The 14806-nt window shown below is 34.8% G+C and overlaps 1 protein-coding gene across 1 annotated transcript in view; it reads right to left on the bottom strand.

The window, feature by feature from the left end:
- Positions 1-14806, bottom strand: part of USH2A (usherin) — a 517131-nt gene that overhangs the window by 363805 nt on the left and 138520 nt on the right. Inside the window, 2 exon segments of the mRNA XM_032216063.1 lie at positions 10584-10641; positions 10643-10729. Of these exon segments, the coding sequence (XP_032071954.1) occupies positions 10584-10641; positions 10643-10729 (145 nt within the window).

Raw genomic sequence — 14806 nt, 5'->3', positions numbered from 1 at the left:
TAGAACACAATAGTGCTATCTTAAATTGAATAATAGTAATACAAAGCAATTGAGCAAATATACATGAATTCTGAAGATAGAAACTTCACCATAAGAATCCTTTATATATGCAAAATACTATGAATACCTAGCATTTGTCAATCTTTCAGATAGGCATGCACATATAACTTGGCTAAAATGAAAAGTTCTATAAGACTTGCACAGATCTTCATCTCCATAAAAGGCACATCCCATTATCTGCAGTCATGATGATGAATAAACACTAATGTGGGAAATTGAAAATCTAACCTCAGATCCGATGGATAACTTTTCACATGGTACTCTGATGGCAACTGGTCTGGCAAAGACCATTTGTCTGCATACCACATAATACTTTTGCATGTACATGCATATATGCATGTTATTTAAAAAATTGTGCTATGTATGGAATATTTTATTAATGTGCTTTGTCTGTTAATTGTCTGGAAAGCGTGTGCAGTATGAGTTTGATAAAAGAACAAAGTATTTTCCTATTTTGGCAGACTTTTTTTACATGTTATATAAACATACTTGTTGTTAGTCACATTCTTTATGCAATCGCCTTTCAAGACTTACAAACAGATTGAAGCTTTCTTCAAAGGGTGTGGCACATTATGCTGACAATTAGGTGGTTAATTGCAACATACAATAGCACTTTACCTATCGAAAGTATTATGCTCCTTGCAGATATAAAATACGTTGTTCCATTGTGAATTCCAAGCAAGTATTACTTTGTAAATTTACTCTGCAGTCGTGTTTTCTGCATGAGGAGTCTTAAACTATGCCACATATATCAAAGTCAGATACTTCTGTTATCATACAGCACATAATTCATTTAGAAAATATGAAGTAAAATATGAATCCTGTAAATTCATTCAGGGCATTGTGCTAAGAGTTAACAGCAAGATCTTTGTTCATAATAAATTAATAATGCATCTTTAAAGTGTTTGATATATAAAACTATAAACATATTTTTTGCATTTTTATATGAACATCTAATGTACTGCTATTGCTTTTTATGCAGGGTGAAGAAAGGTTACTTTAAGATAAAGGAAAAGATGGGAGTCAAAAAATTACTAGCCAAGCTATGCATTATAAATTCTTGTTCAGATATCATTTATGACTTCATAATCTAATTAGTAACATACTGCTTTGGTCAAAATTTACTGTGTTGAAATTTGAAGTTCTGGCATATGAGATTACAAGCCTTCCCACATAAGTAGCACTGAGCATTAATGAAATGCAGCATTACTGCACAGGTTTCGAAAGAAAACATGGGCTTTACAATTGAAATTTCACCTTTAGAGTTATTCAGCTATGTCAGCACTTTGGATGTAACTGCCACGATTTAATATCCCAATTCAGCTTTTAACTACTAAAAACAGAAGCTGTAAAATTTATTATTGCCTAAAATGAATACACATAGCCATCTTTAGAACAAACGGCAAATCTTCCATAAATATATTCTAATAATAAATTGGAGAGGCTTATACTGTAATTATAGCATCTTTCCTATCCAAATTTGAAGCTTTTATGGCACTTGAGCACTTAATTATTTAAATGCATTGTAACATTTACTTCCTTGACAGGAAAATATTGATTTTTTAATCATTTTCAAGTCTACTCCAGCAAAAATAAATGTACTAGTTACAGTTAGTTCACTATGGTACATATATTAAATAGTAGCATTGCTATATTAAATAGTAGTATCATTTCATAATATATGAAATAGAAAATTAATATTTCAGAATGCAACACCTTTAGTTGAAGATTATAATTGTAAACACCATATTTTGATGATTCACAATGTTTGTGCTCTAACATGAAGAATTCTTCTGAAATTTACACATCAACAAATCACATATGTGTGTGAAGGGGGGGACCTTTAGATAATAAATAGCATATATCTCCATATCACCGTTTATACAATATATAATAGAATCTAGCAGCCACAATATATGCTTCCTAAAGTTATGACTAATACCTGTTGGAATTATCATTTTATTTATTTATTGTAAATTTATTCTGGTCTTTTAAAATACATCTATAAAAGCATTCTTTGTTTTAAAAGACTGAATTGTATTTTGCATATTTTAAGTATATCAGGTTTCTAAAATTTCTTCAGTAAAATATATAAAATACCAACTAAAGCATTCAAACGTTAAAAACTTATTACACTGTCTAGAATTACAAGAAAATCCCCTCAAAAATCAAAAGAACAGACAATCCATACAGTTCCCTATTAACAATACATCAAGTACAGATATAATTTTATAGCTTACTATTAAAAAAAGATAAAGTCTTCTATGAATATGTTTGTGTGCAAGTCTCTGTGTGAGCACATTATATCTGCATGCATGAAAGAAAAATATAATTGTTGATAAGTAAAGAGCAGTTAACTTTGCTTTGTTTGAACCAATATCATTTTAGCTTTAGAAACTAAGACAGATGCCAACATTTCACTGTGAACAGATGGTAATTCCATCTAATAGTGCATCACTGTATTAGTAAGGTCTGTTGTGTATACAAACAGTAATAAACACTAGGTGAGGATCAAAATAAATTTTAATTGTTGACATTAAATTCTGGCAACCGTGCTTCTAAGGATAGTGAATTCTTTCGCAAATCTGTCAGGTTTACCAATGCAGCTGCTAAAGCTTTCCTATAGCATGTCAGGTTTTAAAGCTAATAAAATGCATCTGTATTACAGTTACTAAACCTTTACTGGTCTACTTTTCTTTCATGCATTTATACTAAAAGGAATCCCCTCAGTGAAATATTATACAGGTAGCACTTAGTGCTCTTGGCTTTATCTCAAAAAATATGCTTCTTAAGATTTCCCCTTTCATCAAATTTCTAAATAGCTACATTTCTAGTAGAATCGTGAGTAACATTCATGAAGATACAGTCTCATTTATGCTTTGCCAACTGCTCATTATAATTTCAACCTTTTGAATAGTGACATGTAGGGTTATCCATTTTAAAAAACAGCATTTGTGTCTCATGCACAATTTCACTTTGTAAGCAAATGTGTAATTGGAGGCTTGCCCAGAGAGTGGAAGATCACTCATTCACTTGAGAGACTTGACTATTGTTATATCCCAGGAATGTTTTCAGCAATGTAAGGTCTCCATCATCCCAGCTGACTTCACATTAACCTAGCGAGGTTGATCATTAGGCCTGACTGTATAGATTGGGTTCAGCACTTCAGACAAGGAAACGTTAGTCAGCAATGGAGTCCTCTGTGCATTTCAGGAAACCATCAATTTAAAGGACCCAGATTTAACAGATTTCACTTGAAAAGAAACCTCTTCCCTTAATCTGAAACTGTGGTTGTACCCTATTCAAGATACAACAGTCTAATAGTATATTTAAATTTAATGGAATGATTTAAAACAATGAAGAATATTAAAAAGAAAAACCAAAATAAATTGAAAGACCATAATAAAATGCTAACATAAATGCTGAAACCCAACAATAAGCAATCATAAAAATGTCATAGGAGTGAAAGGCAGCTGTATATGGTAGTCTCTAGTAAGTCAAATGTTTGCAGCTGTGCTTAGACATCTAGATCAGTCTTTCTAAACCTCAGCAACTTTAAGATGTACGGACTTCAAACTCCCAGAACTTTCCATCCAGCCTGGAGAGTTCTGGGAGTTGAAATCCCAGACATTTTAAAATTACCGAATTTGAAGAAAGACTGATGTAGATGGTAAAATGAGATTCCTACCATGGAAAGTATCAGTGGTGGGATTCAATTTTTTTTACTACCCGGTTCTGTGGGCATGGCTTGGTGGGCATGGCAGGGGAAAGATAGTGTAAAATCTCAATTTCCACCCCACTCCAGGGGAAGGTTACTGTAAAATCCCCATTTCCTCCTGATCAGCTGGGATTCAGGAAGCAGAGAATAGATGGGGGAGGGGCCAGACAGAGGTGGTACTTATCTACTGAACTACTTAAAATTTCTGCTACCAGTTATCCAGAACTGGTCAGAATACCACCTCTGGTAAGTATGTGTTCCTTGTTACTTCTTCTCTCTGGAACTCCTTCATGATACAACTTCTTCTAGGTAGAGAAGGCCCAGGTTACTTTGGATAAAATTCTGGCAAGGAACTGGGGTCTAGTAAGATATATATGTTCGGTATAATAATAAATAGAATGATTAAAACTACATGTTTCCATTGAAAACTTCAACCTTTTAATCAACTCTTTCAGAAAATCTGTTTACAGTATATAGTATGCCCTTAAAACATACACAACAAGTTTTAAGAGTTCACCTTATTATGAGCATATTGAAATCATTTTTTTATTAAAAAAGTAAATGTGATGGTGTCTTTTTATATAAAAAAGTCCTTAAAAATATATTGCTTCCACCATATGGGACAAACCAACAACTCACCAACCGATTTAAGATGCAGCATATTGAGCTGACCATATGTTACAGTGCTGTTGAATGGCTGAGTGATTTCATGCCCGTCACATTCTAGTATATCAATTAAAGCTCCTTGAAGTCTGCATGATTTTGTGTCTCTGTTATTAAACCCTGCTAATTCATCCCACTTACACATCTGTTATAAATCTCTAGGAGTGCTGCATGATTCATGGCAATCTGTGAGCATGGTACAGCAAATTCTTCTCCTTGTAATTAACAGTAAATTGTTTTACTGCCATGCAATGAATTTTTCAGTTATATTGCAAATGAACTCCTAAATGCATGGCTCTTTCCTAAGAAGTGACTTATATCATTAGGCAATTAAAAAGTATTGCTTTGAACCAAAAGCTTTTAATCAAGAGAAATACAACTTAAACTCAGCCTAAAGACCATGCAAATTTGACATACTGACAACAGAATAATTTGCACAATTCCTAAGGAGTGAATATGTCCTTTGGGGAGAACAAATAAATAAGTTTTGGCTCTTACAGTGGTAGAGAAAGAGCACCCAATCTGTAGCCAGAGAATTTCTGGCAAGACAAATACTGAGCAGATACAGTTTATCTCACAAGTTATTTAAGCAATCTGTCATATCTATATTTCTCAGATTATGCTTCATGTCTCTAATTGTAACATAGTGCCTATAGTCTTGAAATTAATAATGGGATGATTAACCAAGCAAAATTGTCACACAATTTCCAATGCTGCTTGTGGGTTTTCATCAAAAATGAAGCCAATTTTTTATTTTACTTTGGTAAAATAGAAGCTTCCTAAAGAAGCTTCAATTCTTCATTTACTCTCTTCTTCTTATCACCTCTGCTGTCTAGGTCTTATCATCACCTTCACGAGTGTAGATGTCATGCCAATAGATGAACCACAATTGAAATTAAATTCAAAGAAGAGGGACTAATTAAAAGACACATCCTTAAAAGGCATTTTATTGTGTTCTGTGACTGCTTAAAGAGAAAAGAACATAGCACCACATATGTATATGTCCATGTCTGGGCATATGCTAATATTTATACATATATACCTGTATGCAATTTGGAACGCTGCACTTACTTGCCAGTTTTTCACTTTTTAGCACAGGACTCAAAATGATTGGCTTAATGAGGGATTATTCAAGGCAGAAGTGAACAAAATGATTTCACAACTAAGAACAAACAGTGTGCTATGAAAGCTGGAACAATAAAAAGCACCCTCCCCCAGCAATTGCCAAGAAAGGATGAGATGATTGGTGTATGCATTATGAATAAAAGGTGAAAAAATATTAGTGTACACTAACGACTATATACAAAATTGCTGTAATTAAAATAATAAATTAACATATTAAGACTACTTGTTTAATCTCCTTGGTCCCATTCACAATGACAGATTTTTATGTACTTGAATGAAAGCATTGTGCATTTTCAAACCAGAGATAAGCAGCCTGCCTATTTTACTCTTTACAGAAAAAAGCGAAATCTAATGTTCCACTAATTACTAGTTAATTAATTATGGGTGATTTTAAAGACTGTGATAGAGTATTATGCTTAGAGTATACAGCCTTATAAGACAAGAAAAGCACATGGTTTTGATTAGTGGCCATATACTTTTCCAAAGTATATGATATTCAAAGTATTTCTTTCTAAATTCCCCCGATTTTAAACAAGATGACAAAGAAGTAATTGAAATAAAGACATTAAAATAAAATTTGAATAGACAACCTGAGAGACAAGACTCCCTGGATATAAATTTTAAATGATAGGAAGTGATCGGGTGGATTAAATTAAACATTTTTAATCTATGAAACTACTCCACTACCTGTCATGATTGACTACAACGAAGTTTGAAAAAACCTGGCCATTAGCCATAGCAATAGCAATAGCCATAGCAGTAGACTTATATACCGCTTCATAGGGCTTTCAGCCCTCTCTAAGCCGTTTTTACAGAGAGTCAGCATATTGGCCCCCAACAATCTGGGTCCCTCATTTTACCCACCTCGGAAGGATGGAAGGCTGAGTCAACCTGAGCGGTGGGATTTGAACCACTGAACTGCTGATCTAGCAGTAGCTTGCAGTGCTGCATTTAACCACTGCGCCACCTTGGCTCTTCTTACTCTCTCCTGGCTGCATCTAGAATAGAATGGTTTACTGGAGATTATATATAATTGTTTTTGACCAACAGCTTTTAAGCATTCTCCATTAATTAACAGATACTGTAATATTATCTGGAACTTGTTATGGGTCATAACAAGGATGTTATGACCCCTGAGTGCTATGTATCCAATATAGCTTAAGGTCTATATGGTAAGAATGTGGAATTGCAAAATACAATTAATGTAAACATCTATGCATCAGTTTGATATGCATAGCTTGTTATGTATTTTATTTTTTTAAAGCCAATTTGGTTTACGAAAAGAGCAGATTCAGTAGTTTCCTGTCTAATTTACTAAACTGTAACTACCTTGCCAGGATGTTATTTTTCTTTGTGTAATCTTATTGCTTGCCATGATTAGACTAGAATTAGCCACGATCGTTTCCATAAAATATAATCTGTACTATTTCAAAGGATAGACATAATCATCATGAGTTGATAGTCGCACTGAGGTGTGTCTTGGTTCTCCCTCCCCTGCTATAATATCATTCAATTGAATGACCCCCTAAATGTTTAGTTCATCGATTCAGAATTGCAGTGCTAGACTATCTAATCAATAACATTGTTTATTTCAGGTTCACATAAAGGAAGTCTATTAGATACAGGCCATTTAAAGTTTTTACAATATTTTAAATTAATGGTCGCTTATGAGTGCTACTGCATAGCTTCACTAGAAATGATGCATACCTAGAAGAAACAAATACACGAAGATGAACAGATTGTTAAGCAGCCAGTGGGAATTTGGACATTTGCTTGTAATTCAGGTATCAGAATTTCTTTTTGTATTCTTGCACACTGTATGCAAATGATTTTGCATATTGTATTATTTTATGAATATTAGAAATAAGTTCTCTAAAATATTAATAGCATATTCTCATGCTGATCCTAGTCTTCATGACAATGCAAACCAAGGAAAGACAGAAATATTCACAAACATCACACAAGCTCTTTCCTAGCTTGGTTGTGGCAATATTGCTATCTAGGTTTGGTTTTTTTTTTTCTTTTTTTGTGGTAATACCTACACAGATGGACCTGTCAGCCCCCTGCATGTCTAAATATTCACTTTATTTTGACACATGAGCAAGAGACAATAACTAAATGGTTATCTTCCCACAGCCACCAGCTGTTCTCACCTGGCAGCACAAGCAGTAGGAAGATTGCATGAACTTCAGACCTGATTTTAATAGTGATATTTGGTGATTTTTCATTGAAAAACAATTACTCAGGTTTCATGGCTATTGCCTATCACTTTTTATGAATTTGCTTTCATGTGTCAGAAATTACAATAGTGTAATTTTCTTCCAATATTTTCAATTTAAAAACAGATGGCCAAGAAGAAAATATGTAAGAATGAAAAATAGATTAAATGCATATGATAATATTACCTGCTAGTATGTCCAGAGCCTGAATTCTGTATGAAGAGATATTATGACTCCCAATGGTTCTGCTGAATAAAACATCAAATTCTGTTTTTCTACAATTCAATTTTGTACTTTTCCTACTAAGAGAATGGGAACAATAGCACAATCACCTGTGTTGATTGTGAAGGAAGTGTTTGGAAAATGCAAGATGGTTATCTCTGATGTTATTTGTCTTAGTTTGTGGGCTACATGGTCAGGCAGATATTAGCCATTCAAGTTGACATCATGGTAGTAGACAAGTGATAATAGATGTAGTGGTGCCAAGGGACAGCAAAATCAGGAAGGAGTATGAGAAGTTGCAGAATTACCAGGGCCTGAAGGAAAACTAGAGCGGATATGGCCAAAGTGATCCCAGTGGTGGTAGGATCACTTGGGGCTATGATTCCTGAGTGGGAGAATGACTCAAGAGATCTCAGGAACAAAATCAGAGCTCTCTATTTAGAGATGTGGACAAGAAGTCTTAGAATACTCAGACTCACAGGCATCTTGTAGAGGACCCAATATTGAAAAGACACATACCATCCAGAGGGGGTAGGAAGGGTTTTTATATACTTGTTAATTGCCTTTTTTCTTGTGCATCTTAATTAAAGTTAAGATGTCCATTTGTTGGTTGAAAGAAATTAATTTTTGAAGAAGTCAATAGGCTGTCAGGCTTCAATGAACAATTCAGATTTTAAAAATGACAAACTGGTAAGGAAAACTTCTACTTTAATAAAGATCCTATATAAATTGCATTAATTACTGTTTAAGCTACTCAGCAGCAAAAAATTCAAAAACAGTTGACACTGAAAAAGTGACAGTTGGATTCAAAAATGATATGAATTGTAGCTTCCTACTTCCTCAATTAAAACTGAGAGATGGACCATGAGTAGCAAAACTGTTTGCCGACTACAGTATTTCAGTATTGTGCTTTACTTAGCAAACTCCCACAAACTCTCATATGAAAAAGAAAACTTGCTTTTTCTTTGAGATGCTAATTTTCTATGTATAATTATTAACTTGAAAGGAAGAACTAAATGGCAATCTCCAAATAAAAAGTGTATTACTTATGCGCTATGACAGAGATAATCTTCTCTTACCATAGAAAAGGATATAAAGTAAAAAAATAAATTTAATGCTATAAGATTATGATGTACAAAGTTGCATTCATATTTGAAAGTAGTCATTGTCACAATCATAGTTACTATAGCTCATGGGTGTCAAACATAATCTGTGATTTATCATGACAGCAGCTGCTAACATGTGTACAATTAAATATGTATTGTATTACCTTTGAAATGCCCAACCAAATATTACTGGTTTTAAATCCATATCTTGCTTTACCATTGCTTCTAACCATGACACCACTAACTCTTGAATACCTACTTGGGCTGTCCTAAGTACTGAACCTAATTCATATTCCTGTTTTTTGAACTGAGGGATAAATTTCAGAAAAATAAATCTGTGTTGCTCTGTGAATCTACCTATGACATTCATTCTTGATCTAACTTCTTGAAAAACTATCTTTCCTGTTTGTTGGGGGACATCCTTCCTGAAAAGACTGTACATTGTTGGGTGAAAACAGAGGTCCCTTCTGTTACCTGTAGTGTAGTGTAGTACAACCACAATTGAGTCCAATATTGTTTTATTTCTTCTGCAGTTAGTATTATTTAACAGGATGAAGAGGCAACAGAATATGACCGATAGGACAGTCATCTTTCCTATGTAAGTAGGTGTTTTATTGCTTTGTGTGCTTGTTTCATCCTTAATATAGCAGTGCAAGCAATTAAAGTTTTCCTTTCTGTATCTCTTTGTGCAGGCTATTCATTGGAGCAAGGTGGTCAGAGGGTGACTGCAACACACAAAAGGACAGTCATCTTCCTTTTCTATTATTTTGTGTGGTGGTTTCATCCTAATGCAGTGCATGCAAAGAAAGAGTTCATTTCCGTGTCTCTTCTTTGTGCAGGTCATTCATTGGTGTCAGTGATATTGAAGACTGGCAAGGTCAGTCATCTTCCTTCTGTAAGTAGTTCTTTTATTGTTTTGTGTACTTATTTTAATCTTATTTAAGTAGTAAGTACACAAAATAATAAATTTCCTTTTTATCTCTTTTTGTAGATCATCCATTGGGGCAAAGAATTCGTCTTGGCCACTCCCACCCAGTCACATGACTGCTAAGCCACTCCCATCCAGTCACATCACTGCCAAGCCACTCCCACCTGGTCACATGGCTGGCAAGCCATTCCCACCTGGTCACATGGCTGGCAAGCCATTCCCACCTGGTCACAAGGCCAGCAAGCCACTCCCACAAAGCAGGCCACACCTACAGAAGACGTTCCAAATTTTTTTGAAACCCACCACTGAGCAAACCACTTCTGAAAAAAACTTTGTCAAGAAAACCACAAGGCATTTATTATCCAGGTAGTCTCCCAAGAATCAGATGGAACTGAATGAAAAAAAACAAAATTTTATATTTTTAAACTTGCAATTATCAGTCACATAATAAAAAGAATAACACAGCATCTCTGACTATCCCTAGTATCCTCTTTAGAAATTATAAACTAGCTTTACCATAGACACTTTATCTTTTCCCTTACCAGCAGCTAAAGTTTGTCCCATTCCTGGCTTACTATCGACACATCCAATTCGATTGCAGGAGAGTAATGGTAAAAGAGTATGTTCTGTATGGCTCCAGTCCCGTCATTACATAGGATTGCTCTTGGGCTTCAGCAACATACAAAGGCTGCAAAATAAAGAGACTCAAGATGTCTAGTCTGGGAGCGTATAGCATATTTAACAATAAGTAATTGGTTGGCCAGGGTTTGCCAAGCACCATTAGCAGAACTAGCAACATTTTGAAAAAAAAAGTTCAACATGCTATAGAATTAAATTATAATACGTTCATCACGATATTTTATGAGGTATAATCCAGTTCCTGAGTAGATAAATGAGGGGAAAAATTATTGCCTCATAAAGCTGTAGAAGAGAGAATTATTTGTGCAAACTGTACAGATTATGCAAGAGAGTGGTATCACTATTATGTGATGAAATCTAACCAACTTTGCAGTGGAATCAGAGAAAGCATATTTTAAAATGAGGACATGCTGCCTTTTAAATAGGAAAAGTTATCATTATTATATATTACAACCAAAGGCACAGCACAGACAATGTACTTTCTCTCCTTACAATACCTTAAATGAAAAGCATAAATTGGAAAAATGGAAAGGAAATATTGAATTAAAAAAGTTATTCTACTTAGAAAGAGGAAACTTTTTTACCATCTATTCAAAAGGTGAGTTTGGATCATCAGTAATTAAGTGCATATCATTTAGGCTGGAAGTTGTAACAAATCATTGGGAACAATGTGCATTATATTGGTTCCAGTTGTCCAGGTATATTTTTTTTCTCGAGAAGGTCCATTTTAAAATCCCTGCACCTTTAATATTAACATATAAAGGCCCTTAGATAATAATTCCATATTCAATGGAGCTGCCTTGTATGAAAAGTCATGGGAAATATCATTATTGAACGAGAATGAACCAAAAAGAAACTTTTGTCAGCAGGATTTCAGGGAAATGTTTAAGTTGTTATTTTATTTTTTGCTATGAGATGAACGCTTTTCAAGTTAATAACAGCTATTATTTAAAAAAATTGCATAATGCAGAAAATAATAATAATGTTAGGAGATGAACAACTGCAAGCGGAGGCGAACAAATGCCGCTTCTTCAAAGGATCTGAAAAAAACAGTGGGCAACGAGTTAACTGCTGTAGAAGATAGCATGGACTGACTACAAACAACAACATAACAAACTAGCAACAATGGTGCATTGGAGAGATCTACAGTAAATACCATTTATCGCAAGCAAGAATTGATGGGGCCATAAAACAGAAAAAAAATCATAGAAAATGAAGCTAAATTGCTCTGAGGAACTTCAGAATTCAAACAGACATGCCAAACCCAGTCTGAACATCTGGCTGACTGTGCAATGAATAATAATAACAACAAACAACAACATTGATATCCATTGTTATTGAGGCACTTGGTACCATGTCAAGAATTTTACAAAACACATAAGGAAATTGCAGCTTCCTGCAACAACACCAGCGGAACTGCAAAAAAACTGCACTATTAGGAATATCATATATTTTAAGAAGGTACTGGTTTATAACTCGGACACTTGCAGCAACTCATATCGACCATTAGCACCAGACAATGGTATTTGTGACATATCTTTAAATGTTCACTTGACTGAGTTCCATGTTTATTGAATAAAATAAATACTACTACTACTACTACTACTACTACTAAATAATAATAATAATAATAATAATAATAATAACTCTGCCGTTGCCGGTCCCAAGCCCGGATGAGAAAGGAGGAAGGTTGGGATCAGGTTGGCATCTGGTCCCGTAAAAAATACCCCCGCCAACCCATAAAATATGGTGAAAAAAATGAATAAGAATTCCATACCGCATCGGTCGTCGCGCGGGTTAACAAGGGCCGCGGCGGATGTTGGGGTCCCTGGACATCCGTCGACAAGTGGGCTACAAGTGGACCAGCCAACAAAACGACAAAAATATAGTGCAGATGAAAACCGTGCCATAATGGCCTGTTACTACAACTCAGAGCCAGAAAAAAGAGGATATTTAAAGCGAATGTATGAATTATGGAAACAACAATATCCAGATTCAAATGTTAGTGAACAACGACTAGCAGATCAAAGGCGATTTATTATACGGAATAAAGTGTTTAGTGAAGTTGAACATGAGGAAATTCAGGCAAACTGCAAAACCCAAAAAACAATATCACAAGCGGAAATAACTGATATTCAAGACACAACTAAAGACACTATAGTAGAACTCCCAGAAGAAGCTCTCGGGGAGGAAATAACATCACCACCACTAGAACCAGTTATCATTGAACCAACTGATGAACTAACTCAAAAACAAAAAGAATTGAAGGATAAGATCATGGAACATTTTCTGCTTAATGAGGAAAGGCAACGTTTACCATCACTAAAAACTGTGCCTAAGAAAATTTTGCCCCCTATCATGAAAATGGTTAATGCAGTGTTTTCAACAATTGAACCGGGATCCATCTTGGAAACAAACCAGTTAATGTACAGCGCAGCTGTAATAGTCACTAATGAACTAGGCATTAAAATTAAAATACCTAGTCACACAACAGAAAAGCACCAAAGCCAAAGTGGAAAATCCGTTTAGAACAAAAAATCAAAAAATTAAGGGCAGATGCTAGTAACTTAAAGAACATGCATGAGCAACGACTTAAAAACAACAAAATCATAGATCGGCTAATCAGGAGATATAGATTGGATACAAGAAACATCAATGAAGCTGTAGAGATTGTAAAACAGCAGATAACAGCAACAGCTAGAAAAATTGAAAGATATGAGGCACGAATCATCCAATATAAACAAAATCAGCAATTTCGATCAGACCAACGGCGTTTTTTCAAAGTCTTAATGTGAATGGTGACACCAAAAGTGAAAAACCAGAAAAGCAGGCCACAGTTGAATTCTGGAAAGAATTGTGGGAAAATGCAAAGGACTACAACAAGGAAGCAAAGTGGATACATGACTTTGAGAAAAGCATTGGCAACAAACAAATGCAAGTATTAGAAATAACAACTGAGATGATCAAAAATCGAGTTAAAAAGGTAAAGAATTGGACATCACCTGGAAAGGACCAATTACATGGTTTCTGGCTCAAATATCTGACCAGTTTACATGCAATATTGGCCAGGCAACTGAATGAAATTTTACAAAAGGGCCAAATTGATGAATGGTTGACAACTGGAAAAACATACTTGATTCAGAAAGATCCAACTAAAGGAACAACACCTGAAAACTATAGACCAATAACATGCTTGCCAACAACCTTCAAATTACTCACAGGCATTATTGCAGATAACATGATGGATTATTTGGAAACAAACAACATCTTGCCAGTAGAGCAAAAAGGCAACAAAAGAAGGAGCAGGGGCACAAAAGATCAGCTTCTAATTGATAAAATGATATTAGAAAATTGTAAGAACAGAAAAACGAACTTGAATATGGTCTGGATTGATTACAAAAAGGCATTTGACTCACTGCCACATAGTTGGATCATAAAATGCTTAGAAACAACTGGCATTAGCAAAAATATTACATCCTTTACTGAAAAGGCAATGAAACAATGGAGAACTGAGTTGGCAGTAGGGAATGAGAGCTACGGAATGGTTAATATCAAGCGAGGAATTTTCCAGGGTGATTCACTTTCACCTCTTCTCTTCATCATCGCAATGATCCCACTATCAGTAATCTTTAAAAAAATGAAATTAGGCTACCAAACAGCCAAAAAAGCTGAAAAAATTTCGCATTTACTATATATGGATGATTTGAAACTCTATGGAAAGTCAGAAATAGAAATCCAATCATTGACAAATACAGTCCGAGTATTCAGCACCGATATTTCAATGCAGTTTGGCATGGAAAAATGCGCCACTGTATTCCATAAAAAGGGGCAAAATCACTGCATCTGAAGGAGTTGAAATGCCCAATGGCCAACTAATTAAATGCAAAGAAAATGAAGCCTACAAATACTTAGGCATTCTGCAGTTGGATAACATCAAGCATGGAGAAGTAAAAACTATTGTCAGACGAGAGTACACCAACAGAGTTAGGAAAATTTTGAAATCTAAATTGAATGGTGGAAATACAATCAAAGCCATAAATACCTGGGCAATACCAGTTATAAGATACACAGCTGGCATAGTTAACTGGACACAAGCTGATTTGGACCTTTTGGACCAAAAAACCAG

This window comes from Thamnophis elegans, chromosome 4 (assembly GCF_009769535.1).
Source record: "Thamnophis elegans isolate rThaEle1 chromosome 4, rThaEle1.pri, whole genome shotgun sequence".
Taxonomy (NCBI): domain Eukaryota; kingdom Metazoa; phylum Chordata; class Lepidosauria; order Squamata; family Colubridae; genus Thamnophis; species Thamnophis elegans.
Note: the sequence above shows the minus strand (reverse complement) of the source record. Positions and strands in the feature narration are given on the sequence as shown.